The following is a 24,885-nucleotide window of genomic DNA, read 5'->3' as shown; positions in this document are numbered from 1 at the left end:
ACAAATCTTCGGAATCTATGCGAGCAGCGATGAAGAAGTAAGAGCACGTGCACATAGCGTATATATCTTGAGCCTCCGCAATCAAGATACGCCGACCTCGCATTCAATCCGGTCGATACAGTACCACATCCATCACGCCACACCACACACAACATTCAAGGCGGAGAACAACACCATGTCCTTCATCATCACCGTCCTCTTCCCCAATGACGAGGATGCTCAATACGACATCGACTACTACGTTCAGAAGCATATGCCGAGAATCGCAGAAGAATGGGCCAAGTATGGAGTAACAGGATGGAACGTCCGAGAGTTTGCTCCCGGACCCGATGGCTCCAAACCACTGCATGCATTTGGTTCAGAAACGGTCTGGACGAGCAAAGACAATCTTAAAGATGCCTTTACGGGACCGGAAGCTGCGGGAATTATGGAAGATGTGAAGAACTTTAGTAATAAGCAACCCGTCTTCTTGTATGGGGATGTGAAGGGCAGGAAGTGAGTTCTGTTGTGGGCGACAGGAGGGATGCTGGGGGGTTCTGATGCAAAGCGCGGTGGTGCAGGAATATTGGGCGTGCTTTTGTATGATGGTCTGGGCAAGGGATGAATAGGAACATGCCGGAGCTGTCTCTGTTCTTAATGCAACTGATGCTACCACAACTTTACTAGAGACGCTGGCTTCAGCGACTTGTACGAACAGCACGCATATGCTACGATCATCACCACGAAACAAGCCCTATTGAGTGCCACGAAGAACGGCACATGTTTCGATCGTTCCTTTACCCCATGAAGAACATTTCGAGGAACTGTATCGACGGAGTCTCGTTGGCCCACTGCATCGATACAGCATCCGCCCTCATCTGCAACGCCCTTTTGTCGACCTGAGAACCGGTCAAGATTCAACAAATCAAGAGTGGCGGATTAAGCGAACACCCCTCGTAGCTGTGCCATGTCCCTGCCGATAGTGGGGGTCTTGCACCATCATCAAAACTATCAATAAGTTGCCAGCAATTCTTCTCGTCGTAGATATCCTTGTCTTGAGCAGTAAACCCCAATTTGCTATTACAAAACAGAAAACCAGCCACTCAGTCGATTTCTGCTCAAGAGTTGATCCGACCTCAGCAATTAAAAGACCACACCTGCGCTATCAAAGATGGTGCCACACAGCTCCAAGTCTCACGCTGACGATGTTTTCGATTCTTTCAAAGCGTTGAGCACGACCGACCACGACGTTAGCAAAGCAGAGCTCAAGGAGCTGAATCAACAAGTACTGAAAAACTGCTCCGACTTGGTTCACAGTGTACGAGTATTGCAAGCGGCACTCGCGGCAGATGAAGAAAACATTGCCCAAAATTTAGCGGTGTTGAGCTCTCTCCAGGATAGAATAGAAGGAGCTGTCAGCGCCGCGTCTTTGTCTGCTGCTGCTTCCAAGGCCCGTTTACTGAACAAGATCTTGTCACCTCCAAAGAAATATGAAGACATTCGAAGGCTGTCTGAGTTCTTTAAAGACGACGTAAAGTATATACTTGATGAAGTTCTAGGAGCCAATAAGGATAACGAGACTGCTCTGAGGAGAGTGCTTGAAGAATGCTACAGTCAATCGGCGCAGAGTTCTGGCTCGCTCCACGCATCTCGATGGCTCGCTGAGCAGGCGGAGAGTTTTCTCGAAACGCCGTATGACCCGGATTTCCAAAGTGAACATTACTATGAGCACGAAGATCGACTTGCGAACGATGAAAATTATGCTGAGTCTTGGAGAGTCCGCCGCGAACAAGAGAGCAAACAGAGAGAAAGGGACGACGAGAAAATCACAGCAAGCTGGGTACGGTTCTGGCGGTATCAACTACGCAGCTGCCGAGATGAGCCTACGTTATTTTGGCCTTTGGCCCAATCCGATGGCTGTGGTGAAGTGCCAGAGTGTCCCAGATATCTATTCCGAGCGGCCGATGATAGCAGTTCGGGACAAAACGATGCAGACATCATTGCATCTGCTGCAAGTATGTTCTGCTCTAGCCACAGCAAGAAAGACCTTCTCTTGCCGAAAACGAGAAGCACAGCGGCTGACAGACTGCACAAACATCTCAAGAAAGATTGTTTTGGGGCTGGACACCCGGGCAACAATTTAACTTCCTGGAGTTCTTCTTTACTCTTTGTGGTCCAATATGCTCTTTGGAGAGCTCGGAAAGGCAAAAAGCCCCTCGATCAAGTCATGATCTATGCCGTCGATACAACTGAATTCCCGCGGGGACAATTCGCGGGTGATAAATGGCTATTGAAGAAATTGGGCGACGACGTTCCCGCTACTTCCTGGGAGTGGAGCCTCATTGACTTGAGAGCCAGAGGCTACGACAATGGCGAGTACCTCTCTCAAGGAGTAGTGAATATCAAGAATCGTTCCTGCACGATGTCTCTTGCAACTCTGCTTTCTAGCGGCATGTATGATTTATACCCAGAGTTCAAAGATCAAAACGGAAGTGAGAGATGGACAAAGCGAGTACAAACTCTCCGCTTGAATTGGGCAACCAGTCAGGAAACTACACGGAAGGAGATCATTTCGGCGGTGCGGGTAGCTGAAACTTGCTTCAAAAATTTTAACTGTCTCGACATGGCTGTTCTGCTTCTGACCTTCAAGAATCGCAGGCTTTCGAATGATAATGAATCATCTGGTGAGTGATTGATCGTTCGAAGATGAGTCCAAGCTAATTTGTGCCGACGACGCCCTCACAGAAGCCCGAGGGTCTTGGACAGAGTACGGTCCAGTCGAAGTGCAACGATATCACAGAGTGATGCAACAGATCCAAGCTCGGGAAACCATCAATAGCTCAACGTGGTGGGGTATTTCCATGGCACTGGAGCGCGTCTTCGAGTGTGAGGAGTAATGGCTGAAGTTGCGGCTGTATAGCACGAGGCTACGTTGTGAAAGATGCACATTCCTTCATTGGTGGTCGTTAACGAGAAGCTTGGACACCAGAACGGAGACCTGCACTCAAGATCGGCGACGAGTCCCGGCAGCGAGTGCGAAGATGCCCCTGTGGCGCTTGATGCGTTGCCTGCCAACAGGTTCATTGGCGTGGAGGACGAATTTTCTGATTGGAGTCGCATGTTTGCACAGGTGCTGGACCTTGTCTCGCATGGACCTTGTCTCGCATGCTGCTGACGATTCGTCGACGGTCGTACATGTGCTCGACCTCGCGTGGCTGAGACGTAGTAGGTAGCACCGAGTCATGTGGCTGTCGCAAGCGATGCAAGGCGTGGTACTGTGATAGCACGACAACGACTGTTGGTCAGCGTGGTCAATGTGACGCGACGGGAGACAAGGGACAGTGAGGAGAAGTGAAAGGTGGGTTAAAACTCGTCTTCTAGTGACGGCATTAAGTACAGGTTCTTTCCGTCGTAGCATATCTTTCTCGTCGTCAAGGTCAATTGGTGGAGGGCCATGCTACGCCTCCAGAAACGCCACCGCCATCAGAAGTCGATAAAAACACCCAACGTAGCCGCCGTGTCCGGCGTTTCATTAAATTGACAAAATGTGCATGTGTCGAATACAATGGTAATTCAAAATGCGCTTGTCGATTGTCATGCGGATCGACATGACCAGCTGCAAAGGGGGATTTCCAGCCAATGCCGATGCCGCTCTATCGTGACTGCCGTTTATACATCACTACCTCAGCTCCGTCCGCACCATCTCACATTCGAGAGAGGCGTTTAGAGAGCGGCAATGAGACCAGCAGCGGCCATGACACCAGCGACACCGAAGGAGGCCTTGGAACCGGCGCCGGTGTAAGCTGGAGCGATTGGGCTGGTGGTAGCTGGAGGCACGTAAGCTCCAGGAGCAGTTCCAGCTGGTGGCTGGTAAGCTGGAGGAGCTGGAGCGGTGGCGTTGTTGGATGGGTAGTGAGGAGCCGGTGGCTGCGCTGGTGGCTGCACTGGGCTGTTTGGAGTCTCTGGAGTCTTTGGAGTCTCAGCTGGAGGAGGAGCACTGCGGGAGAAGTCAGTATGATGGAACATGAACTCGCTAAATACCGCGGCACAGGTGCTGTTTTACCATGTGCTGCAGGCAGTGACGACTGACGTGTAGACGGGCTTGGTCACGGTGCATGGGCAGTTGGTGATGGTCAAGGTGGTGGCCTCGGTGACGGTGTAAGTGACGCCGTTGTGCTCGATCGACGTGGCCGATGGGCAGAAGGTCTCGTAGCTGGTCACGACCTCGGTGGTGTAGCTTGGGCCGTGGGTGGTGGTGGCGTTCTTGGGAGGGCCGTACGATGGAGCGTACGAGGCCGAAACGACGGCAGCGAGGCCGAGAGCTGCGATAGCGAACTGCATCTTGATGGGGATGGCGGTGATGGTGGTTCTTGCTGGTTTCTTGCGCGGGTGGTAGCGAGTGAATGCGGTCGAGACCGGAGTGTGTTTGCCTGCGTAGAAACGAGAGTGGGTGATGGATGCGATGAGGAAGGGAAGGGAAGAGGGAAGGAAATCGATCAAGTACCTGCCGCCGCGCTGCAACACAAATGAGACCAGGAAGGGACGTTGTCAGAGGCCAATGGGTCCAATCACTGCGGGTGCCTGCCAATCCCAGCGGAAGTGGTGCAGCGGCTGCCCTTGCAGCATGCGCGGATGTGGCGTCCAGGCTTGCTGGTGTATTGCCCTGTCCGACGTCCTGTTTGCTGTGCCTAGACCTTGCTCTCGCACGCGCAGAGCTGGAAATCGATATTTTCTCACCGCACCGCCGCTCTGTTCCATGGCCGACAGCAGCGTCCACCGCCTGCACTGTCCGCTGTGTCCATACCACTACCACCACCGACGTTGGGGAACTGCGCGCCACAAAGCCTGCCGCGCATCCTCAGCATGTCCACGCGACGTTGAACGCCAAAGTGTCTGCGATCACGCCTCGGGCTGAAGATCGGCAAGCATATACAGCATCCTCGCCAGGCGTTGTTGCCGCATGAGGAAACTTTCAACGCGTGGCATGAGTTCGGGAAATGAGATGGCGTCGCTAAGCTCCCACACAACGTGGAAAGTGGGCGAGAACTTTGTTCAGCGGAACTCCTTGCCCCCAAAGCTTCTATCACCTTACTTGACTCTGGTGCGCCGTGGCAGACACGGCGTGTAGAGTCGTCTCAACTACTATCCGCTGGTGACGCAGCACCGTCCGATGGCTTTTGGTGTGGCGGTACGATGCGTCTCGCAATCCGACATCCGACATGACTTCGAAAAGCGATCGCCAAGCCCAGACGATAAGAGGTCAATCACACTCTCATCAAAAATACGAGCAGGCGAGAGTACCGATACCGCTGAGCATGTCCTCAACTCACACGGGCGTGATGGGTTCCTTCAGCCCGTGACATGACTGGAATTGGAAGCCCAGCACCAGGGCAGTCTTCCATGGTTCCTTGGTCAATATATTCCACCCCAGCTCAATATTCCTGGCCGGAACTGGTCTCCACTTTTCTAATCACCATCTGCGGAATGGTTGGTCCCGCAACTCCGTGGATGCCCTTTCTTCACATGTGCCTGTTCCTGCGTCTTTGTCTGCGTTGAGGGTGCGAGTCAGCTCTGTGGCCTGATCTCGAAAGTCTGGGCCGACTGCTGACTTGTGAAGAAGTCCAAGGTACTCACCAGCATCCTGAATATGCTCAATTCCGTCTCAGCTCTTTCGCAGAATCGCACGACTGGTACCAGAGACGCGATATTGATGATGTTTGGCAGGTGAAAATTGTGCTGCCCACCCGCGCATCATGCAGCTGCGCTCGTGTCAGCTGCTATCAGCGACCGGCATCCGTCAGTCCTCTTCGCCAGTCATTGCTGGTCGAGCGCAAAAAAGTACTTCAGTTTTCACATCGTTGCAGAGAAGTCCACTCCACGGCCTATGCAACCCGGTCGAGACAGACTATTGATACAGACGCAGCCGAACCCAAGTCTTGCACACCAGTCATATCCCGCAGGCAAAGAACAGCCTCTACCCGTTTCCTGAAGACTGCGCCAAGTATCGCAGTGATCTTCCACGACTCAGCAGCAAAGCCGACATTCGAACAACATGGCGTCTCTTTGTTTGTTATGCCCGCATGAACTCCAGTCCTTCCAAATCAGAAGCACAATGTACTTGATCTACCAACGATATCCTATCCAACTCACCGGTCACCCCGCCAACGAATACATTCAGGACTATCCTCGTCTTTTCGCCACAGACGGAGATTAATGCATAACTTTCTCCATCCGAGTGCGAACAGCCAATTTTGAGCACGCGACTGGGTCTTTATAGACATCCCGAATTCCCACTTGGCGACACTAAGTTAGTGACGTGGATTTCGGCCGTTGTGTCGGTTTTGCAGAAGCTGCATGCAGATCATGATCGTCAAGATTCCAACGACAAGCCATTCCGTCGTTGCTGCATACAATTCATGCTCGATAATCAAGGATACCAGGTCTGTAGCTCATCTTGTGTGGAGTAGATCTGAGAAGTCGCATTCGCGCCCCAATTACACCGCTCTCTTTGGCGGTCATTCGCTATTTAACGCGAACTTTGTTATTCAGCATGTCATCACCACAGTCCTTCTCAGACTCCATCCTGTGATCCTTCGACTATTCCGCCAAAAGCACAACTCAAGCTCCGCCCCCCAAGCCGGGTTGAGCTTGAGCAAAGCTTGCATCTTTATCAACTTACTGCTGTTTACAGAATACCTTGCACGTTTCAGATCGTGCTGAGATATGTTTGACTATGGAAAACTTTGACAACCCGGACCCGTTTGCAAAGGACGAAGTGCAGCAACGATCACAACATGCTGCTCATGATGCCGAAGAACCTCGTACTAGTCGACGGGATTACGCCACATCACCTCCAGCCGCGGCCAATAAAGCTGGGGGCCGAAGCACAAGTCGGTCAACCCGTAAATCAAGCAAACGCGCACAGAGTACCACTTCAACTAGCGGCGAACACCCTCATCTTGACAAGTTCAAGACAGCTGTCGATGATGTCCAGGCCGGCGTGGTCGACAAAGTCAGAACATTTGGACACAAGCTGCATTTCGACAGCGTCCACGCGCATGGTGTCTCTCGCTTTCTCAATCCCACCACGATCCGCATGAAAGTGCGGTACCAGATTGACTCGGATTTCGCTACCCCACAAGAGGAAACCTCTCTCCTCTGGCGTGCAAGAGACAACCGCAAAGGAAGGAATTCTATTGCCGTCCCTCGATTGCCAGTCGGGGACGATGAAGATGCTTCCTTCTTGCCATTGCGCTACACTCCTCGCATGAGCTCGAAGATCAGCGACATCGCACATAACCTCTACCGAATGGCAACCACTTTTCCCTATTGGGATATGTCCTTCTGGAGTGGCGCTTCCTATACCATCGGCTCTGCGCTCTTCGTTGCAGATGGTGCTCTCGCATGGGGTCCTGTTGCCTTTGGTGTAGGATTCGAAACTGCATCTGCGGACAAGCTCGGTGGTCCCTTGTGCTTCTTCATCGGCGCACTGTTCTATCAAGTTGGAGCGGTAGCAGCCTATCTCGAAGCAGTGAATGATGGGTCGTTTCATGGAGCAGCGATGAGGAGATTACTAGACGGGCACGAGGAAGATTCCAAGAAGCTGTTAGATGAGAAAGTCAAGGACTTTTTCGGACACGTGAAGCCTCGGAGGCCGCATCGAAACCCGGACACGAAAATGCCAGACGCAGATCCTGATGTCGATCCCGAGGCGGGATGGAGGACAAAAGAAGATCGCCTTCGTCGGCCTGGATCGATTTACCCTCAAGGCAAATCTCCCGCTCCTCGACGCGGCGGCGTGGATCTCGGCGGCGATGAAAGTCTTCAGGGAAGTGTATGGTACTCAACTTGGCGATGGTGGCCGACGTGGAAAGCCCTTAGATCTCATCACGTCTACGAAATTGGATATCTTGCTTGTGCGATTCAACTTTTTGGTGTTACGCTATATGGTGTCACAGCCGTGGTCATTCTCCCTGGGATTCTGACATCTTTGAAGCCTTGGCAGGAACTGGCAGCGTTTTGGATCCCACAAGTTGTGGCTGCTTTGTGCTTTTTGATCGCGAGTTTGATGTTTATGTTGGAGACGCAGGAGAAGTGGTGGAAGCCTGAGCCTGGGATTTTGGGGTGGTGGATTGGGGTTTGGTCGACGGCTGGGTCGGTGGGGTTTGAGTTGATTGCTTGTTTTGGAATACAGGCGTTGGCAAGTGGGGAGGAGGCGCATTGGGCGGAGTATCAGAGTGAGTTGTCTTAGTTGATTGAGGATATCTGGTTGGTGTGATGATTGCTGACACGTTTTCTTTCACAGGTGATCTTGCGACTATGTGGGGATCTGCTTGTTATTTTATTGGGAGCTTTTTGCAGTGGTATGAGGCTTTGAATAAGAATCCGATTGAGGAGTTATTCAATGAGCCGGGAGAGATGAAGAGTAGTCGGGTGCATCCTATATGAGAGCGCTGTCCTTGACGAGAAGGAGCTCGATGCGTGCTCCGGATAGCCATGAGCGTCTTCGGCCGGAGTACACCTAAAGTGCAGAAGAGCGGAAGTACGTTGAATTGCGAGGCGGAGCATTGCAACTTGGTCAATCTGCGAGCTGCACGGAAGTCACGTCGCGTGCAACGGCGGACGTGGAAGGTGCCTGCCAAACGAAGTACAAATTCCACCTCCCTTCCAGACTGCTCCAACCTCATCACATGTCAACAGCGACTTCAGAATGTCGAGACCATCGCTGCCGCTCCAACGGCGTACGAATGGATTCTACAACGCGACCACTGGGTCAAACCTTCCGCCGACTACATCGCACACACGTAAGAGCCGGGTCAATGGCCAGGAGACTGGTAATGCAGCACCCGACGCTTTTGCGAGCTGGCCTTTACGACCCACGAAAGACGAGCACTGCGCTCAATCTCGGCCTGCAGTCACGCAAAGCCGTCTCCTCCAGATCGTGAAGAGGAGGCGACGCAAAGCCGAAATCATGTACGTCGCCCACAAGAGTCTCGAAAAGAAGGCTGCCATCGCCTCGCTCCTCGCCCGCGAGGGAGTTGCGCTTGCCAAACGAGACTGGCGAGTGAGAACCCGGGAGAACGCTTTGGCCCAGCGCGAGAATGAGCTTTCAATCGCAGAAGATGCGCTCAAACAGAAGTGCATAAGTTCTGTGCTCGTCGAGGGCCAGGCGTCACTGCGGCTCAACACAGCTCAAGAGACTATTATCGAGCACTACCGTTCGCGGATCACATCGCTCGAGACACACCTGAAAGCAGTAGACGGCGTCGAGACCGCCGTCCGCCTGGAGTTCGCAGAGCGAGTCGGTCGATTGCAAGGCCGCCTTGACGGCCGATCTGAGCAGCTTGAGGATGCAAAGGAGCGTTTCAAAGATAAACAAGATGAACTTGTGAAAGCTCAGCAGTTGAACAGAGAGCTGCAACAAAAGCTCGCTGCTGCCACTCGCTCGAATGATGAGCTCCAGCGCCAGCTCGATGACGCCTGTCGCATGGACAAAGAAAATCAGAGGAACCTCAGTTCAGTCTAACGCTTCACTCTGGAGCACGACGAGTATTCCTCTACCACCGGACCTCGCATTTACTCGGCCGCTCCATTAGGTGCATCTGACCAACTCACAACTGCCAATGCGGTCGATGCCAGTCTGTCACGCCGTGGTTCTTCGCTCTTCTCAGAATGAGCGTGGGCGCCACTGCGATGAGTATGGACTCATTTGTAAGACCTTGGGAGAAGCGAGCGCACTGGAAAGATGGTGGTCAGTGCTGAAGTCATCAGGTTGGAGAAGACCTGCGGTCCAGCTTCCTCGCTGAGAGCTTAGTGGGAGAAGCCGGGGAGCGTAAGGTGGCCGCAAGGTAGTATCGCAGTAAAATGAGTTGGCTCAAACTCTCGTAATTCTATGCGCCCACATCACTTTACCATTGCCGCCAAGCATTTTATTTGAGCATCGATACGCCGAAAACAGCAGTAATGCATTTGGTGTCCTTATTCGCGACTTTCGATGCCCTTGCAATGAATGATCCCCGCAGCAGCAAAGAACCCGTTCCTCGGAGCGATCAATGTGTGCTCTCTCTAGCACAGCGAAGCGCGTCCATTTTCGTTCCCCGTCTTCCCACATCCTAGCTTCATTCAGACGCATAAACCCAAAAGCTCGCCACAGTAATCCTCTCGGTCAGCCTGAAACCACCCGACTTCTCAAACAATCTTCCCAGCCTGAAAGTCCAGTCGTACAGTTCTCCTAACCTCACGCCTTTTGGATTCCAAATCGTCAAAGTATAACTATACTCTGGCACATCGGGCAAGAAGTCCAGATCCACTGCCTCCAAAGGCGGCGAAGCGATATGCATATTCTTCCAAGATGCAATTTCTTCCTCCGGTGGAAAATTCCGATCTAGAAGTCCTCCCATCCCTATCGAAAAATGTAATATATCACCAGAGTCCGTAAGGTTCCATCTCGCTAATGCACTCGGTCTCCTGTATTGTCTCGGAAGTGGTGGGACTGGGTGATTGTACATGCCATATGTGAATGCTTGCGGTCGTGGTTCGACTGCGGGCGTTGCGGGACATAGTTGGAAGTTTTTGGCGCGGTAGAGGACCCTGTAGGCGCCGTGGAGGCTTTCGCGATGGATGGGTTTGATGGGTTTTATGGGTTTGTGGGGAGAGGAGAAAAATAGTTTTTCTTGGATGTGGATGGAGCGGGTTATGAGGGTGTGCCAGGTTTTGGAGACGCGTTGGCTGGTGAGGAGTTGGTTGAAGGGGATGTGGAGGAGGATGGGCTCGAGGAGTTCGTAGGTTGTTAGGACTTTTTGGGTGGCGGTTATTGTTGAACTCTTTGGAGAGAGTGTTTGGAATGGTCTTGATGGTGTCGTTGGCCAGAGTGATGTGAAAGACTTGACCGATTGTTCAGGCATATTCTCATCTTTCGACATTCTATTGTTTCTCTTGACGGCGTTCGAATGCACTATATTCTCTAGCGTGTGTTGGCGACTGCCTTGAGTGAGGGTGTATCTCGGAGTCGAGCGTGCGAAATGCGATCCCGAATGGTGACACATGAGCACAGACTTCCCCTCTTTGCACCTGCGCAAGACCTTGCACACTCTCCATCCTCACGCCCTAGTTGCCGAGAGCTCCAGCATCGTCAGTTCGTATTGGCTGCGATAAGAGTTCGAGCAAAGCATGGCTGCATGGGTTCGTAGGTCATCTGCGACGTCATCAAGACAGAGAGCTTGGGATGTTGGCCGCCGGCCACGGGCAACAGCCCCACTACCAATGGCTTCGCCAACGCGAGGAGAAGAAATGAGTGGGCGTAGGCCAAAGCGGGATGCGGTTGCTTATATACTGATAAGTGACCTCTTGCTCTCCATCAAGGTAATTGGATCACAGTGCAGCAACTTTCAATAGGAAAAAGGAAAGCTCGTAAGCAATTGCAATAAACATGGGCAGGAAGAGTACACCTCAAACATCACCTTGAAAACTCTTAGTCAACGGCACTCACACTTTCTAGGAGTACAATGCTGCATCAGCGTTGACATCGACGCTGTCGCCGGTTGGCTTGGTAGCTATGGCGGCGAAGACTCAACCTCCGACATATCTCGCGGCCTCTTCGCCGGCACCATCGGTGTACGACGTCTCCTCAAGCTCTTCGAGAAATACAACATCACCACAACTTGGTTCATTCCAGGCCACAGTCTCGAGACTTTCCCCGAAGAATGCCGCATGATTGCTGATGCTGGCCATGAAATTGGTCTGCATGGCTACAGTCACGAAAATCCGATTGCTATGACGCTTGAGCAACAGACAGCTGTGATGGATAAGTGTTACAAATTGATTACAGAATTCCAGGGTAAGCCACCTAGAGGCATTGTGGCGCCTTGGTGGGAGAGTAGTCAAGAAGGAGCGGAATTGATGTTGAAGTATGGGCTGGAGTATGATCACAGTTTCAGTCATCATGATTGTCAATGTTATTGGTTGCGGACTGGAGATAAATGGACTCCGATTGATTTCAAGAAGCACCCGGAGCATTGGATGAAGGTGAGTCTCGCCAACTCCGGACGTGGGAGTAAGTGTGAGCGTAGCTGATCCATGTTTCTGTGACATAGCCTCTCGAAGGTGGACCGATGACTGGGCTTGTCGAAATTCCTGCTTCGTGGTATCTGGACGATTTGCCTCCAATGATGTTCATCAAAAAGGCACCGAACAGTCATGGATGGGTCAACCCGCGCGATGTCGAAGAGCTGTGGATGGATCAGTTTGACTATTTCTATCGCGAGTATGACGAATTTGTGTTCCCTGTGACTGTGCATCCGGATGTGTGCGGACATCCACATGGATTGCTTATGCTTGAAAGGTGAGGAGTTCCGGTTCTTTATATGATACTTACAGCTTCTAATACTTGGAGTAGAATCATCGAAAGAATAAACAAGCATGAAGGTATCGAGTGGGTAACGATGGAGAGCATATGCGATGACTTCAAGGCTAAGAGCACCCCACCGAAGGGTGCGCTCTTACCGGCGGAGGTTGGAGCAATCGCAAAGAATCCGAATTTGGAACTGAAGAAGCAGGAATAGTATGGACATCGCCCAGAACAAATCAATATCTGCAAGCAGATCAACTGCAGATCTATTTCGATGTCTCAGTGAACCCGAGGTGGTATTATGACTTCTAGCGCTCACTCTGCACCTTTAGTCGCACACTCTGTTCGTCTTGGATGCCTGACAGCCACTCTTACGGATCGAGATGTCACGACGCCTAGGACGGCTTGCTCAATTCGAGTCTGCACGCGTGCAGACCGCAGTTCCTCGTGCGAGGCGCTCCGTTCTCAGCTCGCCTCAGTTCAGTCGTCTTCCGCCAAAGTGAAGTCGTATTGCTTGAAGGCCTCTTTGAAAGCAGAAGCGTCCGCGTCTTCCTCTGCTTGGCTCTGTGCCACATCACGCCAGTGGCTTCGCTCCTCAAGGCCCATCAGTTTCCCGAGTACTCGTCTCCCAAACTGTAGATCGAACCGGAAAGTCTCGTCGAGAGGCAACACTATTTCCTTCTCGCTTCCTTCCGACCAGATCATAGCTTTGAAATAGTGGCCCTCTTGTGCAGCGGCTTTCTCTGCATTCGTCTTTGCGAATCTCGGATAGTGCTGGTTCTCGGCCTCCACATCGAATGCAGCCTCTATACGGCCGTCGTTGACCATCGCAACGGGTACAGGGAGGAACTGCCAGTGCAAATGCACACCGCCACCTCTGCTGATCTCCCAGGTCACTGCACCGAGTTCTGCTTCTCCATCTGCACCAGAGGTAGATTTACTCGAGATCATGTTGTGAAGGGCATCGCGGTACCGACTCATCTCTTTGTGCGTCGCTTCACGAGTCTCTTCATTCAGTGCCTGGATGGTCGGCGCGTGTTCCACAGGGATGATCAGCATGTGGCAAGGAATGCCAAGCTTTGGAAAGGTCTGACGGGTGGTCAAAGGGCCTTTGGCGATGGTCATGTACGCATTGTCCCCGATCGAAGTAATCATGTGCACTTCGGCGTTGTTCTTGCCAAGACAGAAGTAGCATTCCTGTGGTTCTTGTCGCTGGTTGCGCTGATGTTGCCGCTTGCCGCGCTTGTATGGTCGGCCCTGATCTCCATCCCAGTCATTGTATGAGCGTCCTCCGTCGCTGGCGAAGCGGAACCCATTCTGAGCTCCACCATTTGCATCGATCGATTTGCGCTTCCTCGTCTGCACGAAAGGAGTCGCTGTGGTTCCCTCAGGTGGGATCTGCGGAGCAGAGGCTGATGGTTCCAGATTGTATGCAGCGATCCATTTCTCGGCGCCCGTGCCGCTTGATTTGACAGTACCAAACGGTGCAACGCTAACGAAGCGAGTGATCGGTCGTGGAGGCTCCGCGCTATGGAAGAAGGGCTCGCGCTCGAAGAAGCGCTGTGACGTGGAGAAGTGATATCGAGGCTTTAATGCGCTGACCAATTCGCCCAAGCCTCGGATTCCGGGCGGCGATCGTCCTTCATACTGATTCTTGGACCCGATCCTGATTTCCGCAGGCCAGTCGCTGGTGATCAGGATGTCAACCTCGCCGAACGTAGCAGCTTCGCCAATGTCCTTGTCCGTGTACTTGGCGGCGTACTCGTCTGCGTCGTCGGGCAACACATCAGCGTAATTGCCACCCAGAGTGGCGATTTTGAAGCCCTCTGACGTCTTAAAGAGGGATTTGCGGGCAAGAACACTGAGATTCGGGCAAAGCTCGCCATTGTTGTTTCGTAGTCGCTCGAGGACTGGAGGTGGGAGTGCGCGCGTGTTGATTGTGAGATATATCGTGACAGGAATCTCAATCTGGCCGGCGAGAAGTTTTTCTTGCTCTACTTTCTCCTCCTCAGTGATCGTATCGGGATCTGCAAAAAGATTGCCGGCGACAATCGCAAAGGCGAAGTTCTGCTTCTTCTGCATGGTGGCGAGTTTCTGTCCGAAGACAGTAGAGAACTTTCCGTTGACATCGCCGATTATGGCACTGCGTATGGTGTTAGCGTTCGCATCGCTGAGTCCGACATGGAGGCCCATGTGGTCATCCATGTCGATAGGCACATCGAGACCGCGGTCGAAGGCTGAATTGTCGGAAACCACCGTGTCAACGTCCATATTGGCAGCCATAGGGAGTCTTGCTGTGGATGTGGAGGGGAAACTTACATCTTAGAAGCCATGTTTTATGCTCGATGTGCGATTGTCGTCAGTTGTTGGCGCGTGAGGTGAATGCAGTAATTAGCTTGTGAGAGGACGATGGAAGCGCTCATGTGACGACAGCTGATCTCAATTGAGCGTCGGCGAGCATATGTGATTTCTGCACATGAGCCTTCTGCACTGCGTAAGATCGGACTGCTGAAGGCGTGGCTTCTTTCGGTGATGCACATGTGTTACGCGACTTCCTCGATGCCTTTTCATGCTGCTCCCAAAGAGGAAAGGCGCCCTGCAAGATCAGCTTTCGGCTAGATCCGAAATCTGCAGGAAGCTCTCGAGAACTTTTGAACTTTTTTGGCGACCGTCTGCAAGACAGCGACATGTAGACAGCATGTCGTCCATGGCTAGAGGACGAGGCGTCAAGGCCAGTAAGGTCGTCAAGCCGAAGAAGGATACGAAACGAACGACGGCACATACCAAAAATTACCGCTTCCAGTCCTTCAACGAGCGCATCGCAACGCTTAAGATCGACCCGATTCGACGAAGACGACATGTCGAGCAGGAAGAGAAGGAGGTAGAGACTTCACACACATATTTTGGGGAGGCACTGTCAGAATGGAGGGATACAAATCTGTCGACAACCTTCAGCGCATTCGCCAAAGATGCCGCTCCGCTATGCGACAACCTGCCCGTGGTCCTGCACAACGAGAACAAGATCGTGGACTTGCTGATGGAATACATTGGAAGAGGCGATGCGCTGGCTATGGACCCGCTGTTCAATTTGCTATGGAACTTGGCGCGAGATCTGGACACCCGCTTCGAGAAGCACTTCCAACGCGCCGTGGCTTCCGTCCTGGCTGTCGCCGCAAAGCACGAAGACCTGGCAGTGATAAACGCCGGTTTTGACTGCTTGGCATGGTTGTTCAAGCATCTCTCGCGATTGCTCGTGCCGGACCTCCGACCTTTGTATGACCTGCTGGCTCCTTATATGGGCAAAGAGAAGCAGAAGCCATTCATCGTCCGATACGCCGCTGAAGCGTTCGCGTTCCTGGTGCGAAAAGCAGCCATTGTCTATGAACGGGACTCCACGCCCCTAACCACCGTCGTAGCACACATACTGAATGACTGTGCTCAGACGACCACGGAGACTACCGCGGATCTCCATCAGCAAGGTGTCATGGCTGTGCTTAGTGAATCGATTCGAGGCGTTCAGCAAGGACTCGCCAACGGCGGCTCCGCTATACTGCAGGAAAGTTTCTCGACGGCTGAGAGGATCATGCAGGATGAATCGGCCAGTGCCGAGCGCATCGTTTGTGGGTTGCTGACCGACTTTATCCACTTCAGCAACCAGGAGGGTTTCAAGCCTGTGTTAGCCACGATTGTCTTGCACATACAACAGAGCGTAGGTGCAGCTAGTGCCACTAGCATCCAATTCTGCACTTCCCTGCTTTCCACAGCCGTGTCCGTACGCAAAGGCTCTCGTATCACAGAATGGAAGACTGTTGTGCAAGTCACTGAGGACCTTGCTACCGCAGCTCAGAGGCTACAGGAACAAGACGCAAAGCTCGCACACGCTGCACTCAAGTTATACGCCCTGGTACTGCAGTCGGCGCCTATTGGAGCTGTCCAGAAGATGGTCAAGACGCTAGATACTCTCCACAACGGCACTTGGGCTCCTTATTTCGCACAATTCTGCGATATGGTGCACAGACTTGGCGCGGATCGTTTCAACGAGATTTTGCTACCATATCTGCGAAAATTTGTTGCTGAGAAAGCTGAATTCAACGACCCGCACCTTCTCTCACTGGTCGTTCGCGTAGGTGGAACGAGACCGGATTTGAAGCTCAAATGCTCGAGAACTGCCATTCAACATATGCTGGCCTGTATTGCAGGAATCAACAGCGTCCAGATCGATAGCACTCAAGCTCTCGCGCATGCGAACTTGCTACTTCGTGCATTGCCGCATCTTGCGATCGACGACAGCAATGTTGATAGCTTCCGCGAAGCACTACTTAACTTGGTGGAGACAGTACTTCATACTGAAGACCCTACGCCAGTTGAGACGCAATCACTCATATTCGGCTCCGTTCTGCGCCAATTACTGGTCATGAGTCCTGAAACGGCAGTTCTTTCTGGTTCATGGCCGGCACTTTGCCGAAGAAGTCCGGAACTGGCATCTCTCCCAGCCTTCTGGACCAATCTGCTGAGCTACATCAAGGGGTACAAGCCAACGAACGTTCAGGGCGAGCACATTCGCGTACTTGAAGATGTGCTTGTGTCTTCACTGTGTTCGGCGTCCCACTCAATCAGGCAGGATGTTTTGGACATCCTCCAAGAACTGTATAGGTTGCGGGGATTGGAAGAGCCATCAATTCTGGCGACTGCGATCCTCGTGGAGTCAATACCCATCTCACTAGAAGCTGCCAGGTCCATTTCCATGAACATTCGACGCCTCCCACCACAATACACTACCTTGTCCAGTGGCGACGTCATGCAAAGAGCCATCCCAACCTTCCTCTTCGGCTTGCTCCACTTGAACCTTTCCCAGGCGTGGGAGGACGCTAGCGAAGCGCTTGCCGCTATCAGTCAGAATAAGGTCGGAGAAGAGGTTGTCATAAACCTAGCTCAGAAATCGATTGACGGAAAGTCAGATGACGAGCCGCTGCCACAGACACCTCAGCTGATGGACGTCGACACTGACGGCTTCAAAGTCTTTTCCAGCTTCGAATGCCCAAATTTCGCCAAGATGCAAGCAATTTCTAAGCAAGTTTTCGAGGTCCCATACAGCGGTCTGCCTTCCCCTGAAGAACAACTAAGCTTAGACACTCGAAACATGCCGTTGATCTCGCAAAGTGCGCGATCTCAAGCACTGCGAGTCTTGAGCAAGATTCCACAGATCGCAGAGAAACGTTCGCGTTTGCTTGTTCCCACTCTGCTAAGATGGGCGGGATCAGTGCAGGAAGAGGACGATGAAGCATCGGATTCGGATCGTTGGGCACGAAAGGACCAGAAGGCTTTGCTGGGTATTTTCGCTCAATTCAATAATCCGAGAGTGCTACACAAGGCGGAAGCCGTGTTCAGCGCTCTACTGGCTCTGTGTGGGAACGGTGATCTCGAGATACAGAAGTCCGCGCTCAAAGCCGTGCTCGCTTGGAAAGACAAGTCGCTCACCCGATATCAAGAGCACCTTAATAACCTTCTTGACGAGAACCGCTTCCGCGAAGAGCTGTCGGTCTTTTTGCACGGTGCAGCTGAATCTGTGGAAGGCGAGGACGGCATCCGTCCGGAAGATCATGCAACTCTAATGCCAGTTCTTCTGCGCTTGTTGTACGGCCGCGCGGTAGCAGGCGGTAAAGAAGGCCAATCCGGCCGCCGCAAGGCGATATTTGTTGCTTTGTCAAGATTTGGCGATGATACATTGGGAGCATTTCTCGACATTGCGTGCAAGCCCCTCGCTGGTGAAGAACTTGACAAGAGCACCGATGAGATCCCGGTTCCCAGGACGTCGCTACGTCAGCAACTTGGTCTGGTGAACATGTTGGACGACATGCTGCGAACGCTTGGTGATGGTCTCGAGACATTCGCGCCAAAGCTCGTGCGAGTCATCCTTGCATGTACCATTAGTGCAGCGCACAAGCTGGATCAAGAGAACGGCTCCGACCCGGCCTTGGCCCGCTCCATTCGACAGACTGGCATACAGTGTCTGGTCAAGATTTTTGCCACGATGACAGCTTTTGACACACAAAAATATGGTCTCATAGTCACTGAAAAGCTGATCTTGCCACGCTTGAGCTCGTTTGCAGTAGAAACTGCGCAATCCGTGTCAGGTACCTTACGTCTCTTCTCTGCCTGGAGCGAACGCAATGATACTGCTTCCTTGTTCACTGGACCTGGACACGCGATATTGGCGCAGGTGGCAGACCTACTTCAAGGCAAGCACACTAAGAAAGAAGTACAATTATTTGTGCTCCAGGGAGTCTTGGATAACCTCGTTACGATTGACATCGAGCCAACAATTCTGCAGCCTCATGTGTCAAGCTTCGTCAAAGCCATCGGAGCAGTCATTGAGCAGCAGCCGTCCAAGGATGCTCTAGATGCCTGTGTGCACTCTTTCTCACAGCTTGCTGGGCGGATTCAATCAGAGTCTGAAGCTGCGCACGTTACCAGGACATGCACGGAACTTCTCAAGAAACCCAACAGGGAGGTTTCTCCTCCAACCAAGTCTGGTCTGTTGCGGACGATCTTGCCTCTCATCGAGAACTTCGGTGTAGAGAGCAGAGATGATTTGTACGATGCGGTGTGCGTACTGTACTCCCGTCTGTCCCATGCAGAGAGCCGAGTGCTACTTTCTAAGATCCTTGCTGCACTTGTACGTGATGACCCATCACTGAGTGACATCGCTCATGTTTGCGAAGACATGAATGCCCGGGGGACACGACTGGATGAGCCGGATTTCCAGCGGCGCGACAGCGCTTTCAATAAGGTGAAGTCCTCCAGCTCAGCACTCACCATCGAGCAATGGTTACCACTGGTACACAACTTGCTCTTCTACATCCGCGATCCGGAAGACCGCGTGAACCGCACTGATGCTTCGTATGGCCTCCAGCTCTTCGTGTCTGCTGCATCAAATCACGCCGATCAGCAGCGATGGATGTCGCTGCTCGAGCATGCTGTGCTCGCCGGCATCGAGCGTGGTATGCATGAGAAGTCCGAGCTGGTACGGGCCGAGTACTGCCAGGTCTTGAATCACATCATCGGAACATTTCCGGAATGGCAGAAGATCAGTGGTTTACGCCTCCGGGGGCACGAGGATGAGGAGTCGTCTTTCTTTCTCAACGTGCTACATATTCAACTCCGGCGCAGGATGGCTGCAGTGCAGGTGCTTGAAAGCGAGGCCGCAAATGTGGGATCGAATAGTGCCTCTCGCATACTTCTGCCACTCCTAGAACATTTCGTCTTCGACGCGGCTGAGGGAGAGGCTGGACTCAATCTTGCTAATCAGACCAGGAAAACCATCGGCGCGCTTGGCAAAGCTCTCAATAAAAACAGTTTCCGTTCCACATTCCAGCGGTACATCGGCTGTCTCAAGAACAAGGAGAAAGAAGATCACGAGACTATCGAGAAGCGAGTCCTCCAACTTCTTCGTGAGATGGTCGAGGGCATCATCACCCTACCTCAAGATCAAAGACCAATCAGCGAAGCTATCATCCGAGAGCAGCTCACTCCCCTGCTGGCATACCTGCAGCAGAAAGATGAGTCTACTGTCGACCGACGCATTTCTATAGCCGTGACGATTGTCAAGCTCATGTCAGGTTTGCCGCAAGACGAATTTGCCTCGCGACTGCCTGGAGTGCTTACGGACATTTGCCACGTTCTACGCAGTAGAAGCCAAGAAGCTCGTGACCAAACGAGAAAGGCCCTTGCACAGATACTGGAGTTCGTCGGGCCTACTTATTTCAGCTTTATCCTGAAGGAGCTCAAGGGATCCTTGAAACGCGGCTATCAATTGCACGTCTTGTCCTTTACTGTGCACTCACTGCTAGTCGGCAGTCTCGACAGTTTCAAGCCGGGTGATCTCGATGAATGTCTACCACATCTCATGGACGTGATCATGGATGATATCTTTGGCGTTACTGGCCAGGAAAAGGATGCCGAGGAGTACAAGAGTGGAATGAAGGAAGTCAAGAGTAGCAAAAGCTACGACACGATGGAACTTCTCTCGCGAGTGACCCCAGTACGTCAGTTAGGAGCTCTGGTACGACCGCTCCATAGCATGCTCTCTGAAATGCTGGACAACAAATCGGTCAAGAAGATCGATGACTTACTCCTACGGCTTCGCAAAGGACTGGACCAGAATCCTGAGGCTGACAGCCGAGACATGCTCAAATTTTGCTGGGAGATAGTTAGTCAGGTCTATGCTGGGGAGAATGCTCAGACATCGAAACCCGCGATCGATGAGCGCCGCAAGCGTTACGAGATTCAGCCAGAGCCGGAAAAGAAGAAACTTGGTCCTAAAGGCGGTACTGCGTCCTACAGGTACAAGCTCATCGCATTTGCGCTTAGTCTGCTCAGAAAAGTAGTCCGGCGCCATGAAGATCTGCAAACACCTGCAAACATGGCAGGATTTTTACCTATGGCAGGAGATGCTCTAGTTCAAGGTCAAGAAGAAGTCAAGCTTGCCGCAGTCCGGTTGTTGTCAACTATCATGCGCGTTCCCATCAAGCAGCTGGAAGAAGATGCACCTGTCTATGTCAAAGAGGCCGTTGCGATGCTCAAAGGCGCTTCCAGCAGTACTACTGATGCCTCTCAAGCAGCGCTTGAGCTCATCACGTCCGTGTTGCGTGAGAGACGCTCCGTGCAGATCAAAGAAAAGGATATCGCGCTGCTACTGAAGCGTGTCAAGAACGATGTCGATGAGCCAGATCGTCAGGGCGTCATCTACAAATTCTTGCGGGCAGTCCTTGGACGAAAGATTGTCATTGCAGAAGTCTACGAAGTCATGGATGAGGTGGGCAAGGCTATGGTCACCAACCCAGACCAGTCGATCAGAGACAGCGCGAGAAGTGCATACTTCACGTTCGTCATGGAGTTCCCGCAAGGCAAAGATCGATGGGAGAAGCAAACGTCCTTCCTCGTCACGAACCTGAAGTACAAACATGCTGCAGGACGACAGAGCGTGATGAACTTCCTGTACTCAATGCTGGACAAGGTTGGCGACGATGTGATAAGAGATCGAGCACTCGAGATTTTCTTGACTCTAGTGCCGTTGCTAATCGCTGATCCTGATACCAAGTGTCGTGATTCAGCTGAGCTACTCATTGCCAAGATCTTCGAACGAGCAGAAGATGATAAATTGATGGCGCAATTGCTCAGCACTATGGAGACGTGGCTGAGGAAAGATAAGCCATTGCTCAAGGCCGGATCATTGCAGTGCTGGAGGATTCTACTCCAGAACCGTCAGCTATCGCAGAAGCAGCTTGACGGGTTGCGTAGTAAAGTGGAGGACATCCTCACTGAGCAGGATGGAGAGGTCTCCCAACCGCAAGTGGTCCATGATGCGTTGCAGGTCTTCGCTGTCCTGGTCCAGCGCTTCCCTGAAGTTGGACTCGCAGAGTCTTCTGAAGATGTATGGCAAGCCGTTCACAAGCTTCCGGCCACTGACGATGCACGAGTGCAGACAATGGTCGCTTCGCTCCTCGGAGACTACTTCGCGCACTTCGCAAGCACCAGCTCCAAAACTGCAACAGGCCTTGCTGGTTTGCCTTTGAGAGGCTCTGGAGGTCTCGAGCTCGGCGCAGAAGATATGCGGCGCCTGTGTCTCGTCTCTCTGCGAGCGCTACGCGCTGTATCTCTCAGCACGGAAGACAGTCTCGCAGCCCACATCGTGCGCAATCTTGCCGATCTTGGTCGTTTCTTCGCCGCCAACGAGATGCCATGGAACGATCAGGCTGTGCCGAGTCCTGAAGCCTCTGAAGATGATGAAGAGCAGGATGAGGATGAGCGGGCCTCCGAGTTGGCAATCGCTCATCTGCTCCGCCGGTTGTCGTCAATGCTGATGGCTGACAAATTCTCCATTGTTTCTCGCACAGCTGCCCTGGATACCCTCGCAAAGACTATCAAGCACTTGGTCAGCATCCCCGGCACGAGTCTTCAGCCCGTTCTTCGCCCACTTTATGCACTCACGGACCCGACTGTGCCCAAAGCCCCGGGTGACCGGCATCAAAAGTTGCAGGACAATGCTGCAGAGCTTCTGAATTTGATTCAACAGAAGCTTGGGCAGGAGAAGTTCTTGGCCGCGTTGGCTATCACTCGTAGCGAAGCGAAACTTAGAAGGGAAGAGCGGAGACAGAAGAGAAGGATCGAAGCTGTTACCGAGCCAGAACGCTGGCAGAAGAGTAAGCAGAGAAAGTACGAAAGCAAGAAGAGCAGGAAAAAGGAGAAGGGCCACGAGGCGAGAAGCGCAAGAAGAGGCTGGTGAGCGGCCTGGAATTGTGTACAACATGAGCGTTTGGGAGAATGAGCGAAAAATGCATAGCGCAGGCGTTTGCGGCGAGTCTGTAGAGGTATTGGTGAACTTTGAAGCCACCATGAAAGCACAAATAAGTCCCTTGTGACCGACATATTGCTAATCTAGGTCTAATGTCCCTCTCCGGCTAGCTTGCAACCATTCAGGAACTGCTGGCATGCCCTTCTCTTCGTCTTTCGATACCACTTCAACCTTTGTTGAAACGCTGATTCTGTGATCATCCTTTTCCTCCTTAGAATTTTCTGAGAACAATGAAGACCTGCTCGACGCCCTGGACGCCACGCTGGTCGCCGCTGATACCATCGATTTGAGCTTTCGAAGAACTGGAGCGGATGCTTCGTCAAAGACTCTTCCGCACGCGACCAGGCATACCACGAGGAAACCAACTCCGATTTCGACGTATGTCCAGAACAGTATGAGGGATATTGTGCCTTCGTTGTCGGTGGTTTCGAATGTGGTGCCGAGCAGAGTTATTGTTGGGCTCATGAGGCCATTTTCGACAACTTGGCAGACGATGATCATGCGCAGCAATCCAGCGATTACCGTGCTGTGTTCATATTAGCGCCGGTCCAACACATTCCATGGAACCACTTACAAGAGACCGAGCGCAAAGACAAGTGAGGCCTGAACCTTTCGTTTCGCTGTCATTTGCAGGCTGTTGATCTGTTCCATGGTCAGCATGATCGTACCGATCTTGCGAGCGCGAAGCATCCTCACCATAACAAGAGGGATGGCAAAGATGGCCAAGTCAATGACCCAATTCGTGATTGCACACGATGTCAACAACGCAAAAGTATCCATGCAGTAGGTCCTCAGCGCGTAAACTGTGTCCCAGGCAGCCCAGAAGTTCAAGCCGCACACTATAATTATAAGCAATAAGAAGCCTGGAGAATGGAGCAAGACCTACTGAATATTTCCAGGAATACATATGCCACCATCCACACTGTCACAACCCCAATCATGAGCCAGTTCACGTAGTCAAATTTCGTTCGAGCTCCTCGTCCGCGGAATATCCTTCGGGAAAAGAAGAGGAAGGTCAACTTGGTGAAGCCAATGACGAGGACATGGCCAATCCAGTATGCGTATTCGAGCTGCGCAAAGCGAATGAGTGCCCAACTCAGGACAAGAATCAACAGTTGCGACCAACCTTCTCAAGCATGAGCTGACGCTCTGGCTTTCCAAACATGAGCTCTTCGAATGTCCTGTACGGAGCATGGCCTCCAACAAAACCCATCTGCGCGGCAATGACCATGCCTACCCCGGCGGCGACCATAAGGATCTTGAAGCTACAATCAGTTTCATTGTCGTAAATTGCAGCCTTCTTCATGCCTAGCTTACCGCAGCTGGTATGATGAGAACATCATCGATGTCTAACGATCTCGTATACTTGACTCGCCCATAGATTCGTATCCCAAGAGCAATGAGACCAAGGACGGGGAAGATGATGCCAATAGCCGTGACCGAGGCGAAATTAACATAATGATAACTTCCCATGATGATCGAAAGAGAGACAACTCATCGACAACGACCTGGAATACCGAATCCTGTTGGTCGATTGTTGGTTTCCTCAAGAGCTGAGGGTTCGTCTGCCTGAGGGTGAACACGAGCGCAAATACGCGCAGCAGCTACGGCTGATGATAATACTGTGACCAGACTAACAACGCTTGCAGGAGCACAAACCCGGCACACGCACCTGGTTTGAGATGTCCGGCACGCGAACAGCACATGAGCATTGCGTGGCAAGAACAAGGTACTCCATGCGGCGGAAAGCTGAGTAAACCATCCACTCGAAAGCATCGCTAGTCGAAATACTACCTTCTGTGCAGCAATAGTTTGTGGTACGTATCCGCAGCGTAACCGTACTATTCTTATGATCTGCGACCAATGGTACAGATTCGCAGGCCCGGCGACCGAAGCTGACGATCACCTTTGGTAGAGCAAGACAAAGTGGAAAAGATCTGCGCAGAAACGTCCCGCATTTCCAACTTTCCGATATGAAAGGCGCCTCGGGTTATTGCCCGATAAGCAGGCAGGTAAAACAGAAAGAGATCTACGGTTATACACAGAGTACACGCCACATGTGCGAGTGACACGGTCTGTGATTCGCTTCGGCAGTCGAGAAATATGCATACTTGTGCTTAGCTTTGCATAGCGTAGATCTTCGGATCCTTGGTGGCTTGAGGGGTCCTTGGAAGGAGCCAGGCTTGGTTGTCACTGGAGGAATGGA

At 52.2% G+C, this 24,885-nt stretch overlaps 10 protein-coding genes across 10 annotated transcripts; 6 read left to right on the top strand and 4 right to left on the bottom strand.

Moving 5' to 3' along the window:
* Nucleotides 1–175: 175 nt before the first annotated feature.
* Nucleotides 176–499, top strand: CKM354_001175100 (uncharacterized protein; the record flags this gene model as incomplete). The annotated part of the gene is made up of 1 exon (XM_044807253.1): nucleotides 176–499. The coding sequence occupies one exon, from the start codon at nucleotides 176–178 to the stop codon at nucleotides 497–499; it is 324 nt and encodes a 107-aa protein (XP_044663188.1).
* Nucleotides 500–1,150: 651 nt separating this feature from the next.
* CKM354_001175000 (uncharacterized protein) lies at nucleotides 1,151–2,876 on the top strand (the record flags this gene model as incomplete). Its single annotated transcript, XM_044807252.1, has 2 exons — nucleotides 1,151–2,663; nucleotides 2,725–2,876. 2 exons carry the CDS (start codon nucleotides 1,151–1,153, stop codon nucleotides 2,874–2,876), a joined length of 1,665 nt encoding a protein of 554 aa, XP_044663187.1.
* An 826-nt stretch (nucleotides 2,877–3,702) lies between these two features.
* CKM354_001174900 (uncharacterized protein) lies at nucleotides 3,703–4,320 on the bottom strand (the record flags this gene model as incomplete). The annotated part of the gene is made up of 2 exons (XM_044807251.1): nucleotides 3,703–3,976; nucleotides 4,043–4,320. The coding sequence occupies 2 exons, from the start codon at nucleotides 4,318–4,320 to the stop codon at nucleotides 3,703–3,705; spliced, it is 552 nt and encodes a 183-aa protein (XP_044663186.1).
* A 2,392-nt stretch (nucleotides 4,321–6,712) lies between these two features.
* On the top strand, nucleotides 6,713–8,427 carry CKM354_001174800 (uncharacterized protein; the record flags this gene model as incomplete). Its single annotated transcript, XM_044807250.1, has 2 exons — nucleotides 6,713–8,216; nucleotides 8,285–8,427. 2 exons carry the CDS (start codon nucleotides 6,713–6,715, stop codon nucleotides 8,425–8,427), a joined length of 1,647 nt encoding a protein of 548 aa, XP_044663185.1.
* Nucleotides 8,428–8,689: 262 nt separating this feature from the next.
* Nucleotides 8,690–9,655, top strand: CKM354_001174700 (uncharacterized protein; the record flags this gene model as incomplete). Its single annotated transcript, XM_044807249.1, has 2 exons — nucleotides 8,690–9,494; nucleotides 9,576–9,655. The coding sequence occupies 2 exons, from the start codon at nucleotides 8,690–8,692 to the stop codon at nucleotides 9,653–9,655; spliced, it is 885 nt and encodes a 294-aa protein (XP_044663184.1).
* Nucleotides 9,656–10,097: 442 nt separating this feature from the next.
* On the bottom strand, nucleotides 10,098–10,883 carry CKM354_001174600 (uncharacterized protein; the record flags this gene model as incomplete). Its single annotated transcript, XM_044807248.1, has 1 exon — nucleotides 10,098–10,883. The coding sequence occupies one exon, from the start codon at nucleotides 10,881–10,883 to the stop codon at nucleotides 10,098–10,100; it is 786 nt and encodes a 261-aa protein (XP_044663183.1).
* Nucleotides 10,884–11,407: 524 nt separating this feature from the next.
* CKM354_001174500 (uncharacterized protein) lies at nucleotides 11,408–12,539 on the top strand (the record flags this gene model as incomplete). The annotated part of the gene is made up of 4 exons (XM_044807247.1): nucleotides 11,408–11,420; nucleotides 11,477–12,003; nucleotides 12,072–12,319; nucleotides 12,374–12,539. The coding sequence occupies 4 exons, from the start codon at nucleotides 11,408–11,410 to the stop codon at nucleotides 12,537–12,539; spliced, it is 954 nt and encodes a 317-aa protein (XP_044663182.1).
* Nucleotides 12,540–12,805: 266 nt separating this feature from the next.
* CKM354_001174400 (uncharacterized protein) lies at nucleotides 12,806–14,530 on the bottom strand (the record flags this gene model as incomplete). The annotated part of the gene is made up of 1 exon (XM_044807246.1): nucleotides 12,806–14,530. One exon carries the CDS (start codon nucleotides 14,528–14,530, stop codon nucleotides 12,806–12,808), a length of 1,725 nt encoding a protein of 574 aa, XP_044663181.1.
* A 493-nt stretch (nucleotides 14,531–15,023) lies between these two features.
* Nucleotides 15,024–22,610, top strand: CKM354_001174300 (uncharacterized protein; the record flags this gene model as incomplete). Its single annotated transcript, XM_044807245.1, has 1 exon — nucleotides 15,024–22,610. One exon carries the CDS (start codon nucleotides 15,024–15,026, stop codon nucleotides 22,608–22,610), a length of 7,587 nt encoding a protein of 2,528 aa, XP_044663180.1.
* Nucleotides 22,611–22,757: 147 nt separating this feature from the next.
* On the bottom strand, nucleotides 22,758–24,152 carry CKM354_001174200 (uncharacterized protein; the record flags this gene model as incomplete). The annotated part of the gene is made up of 6 exons (XM_044807244.1): nucleotides 22,758–23,205; nucleotides 23,254–23,321; nucleotides 23,376–23,518; nucleotides 23,566–23,749; nucleotides 23,806–23,937; nucleotides 23,997–24,152. The coding sequence occupies 6 exons, from the start codon at nucleotides 24,150–24,152 to the stop codon at nucleotides 22,758–22,760; spliced, it is 1,131 nt and encodes a 376-aa protein (XP_044663179.1).
* Between the last annotated feature and the right edge of the window lie 733 nt (nucleotides 24,153–24,885).

The sequence above is a fragment of the Cercospora kikuchii genome (assembly GCF_019650295.1).
Source record: "Cercospora kikuchii DNA, contig_00008, whole genome shotgun sequence".
Taxonomy (NCBI): domain Eukaryota; kingdom Fungi; phylum Ascomycota; class Dothideomycetes; order Mycosphaerellales; family Mycosphaerellaceae; genus Cercospora; species Cercospora kikuchii.
The sequence above is the reverse complement of the archived record's forward strand: the minus strand, read 5'-3'. Positions and strand labels throughout refer to the sequence as shown.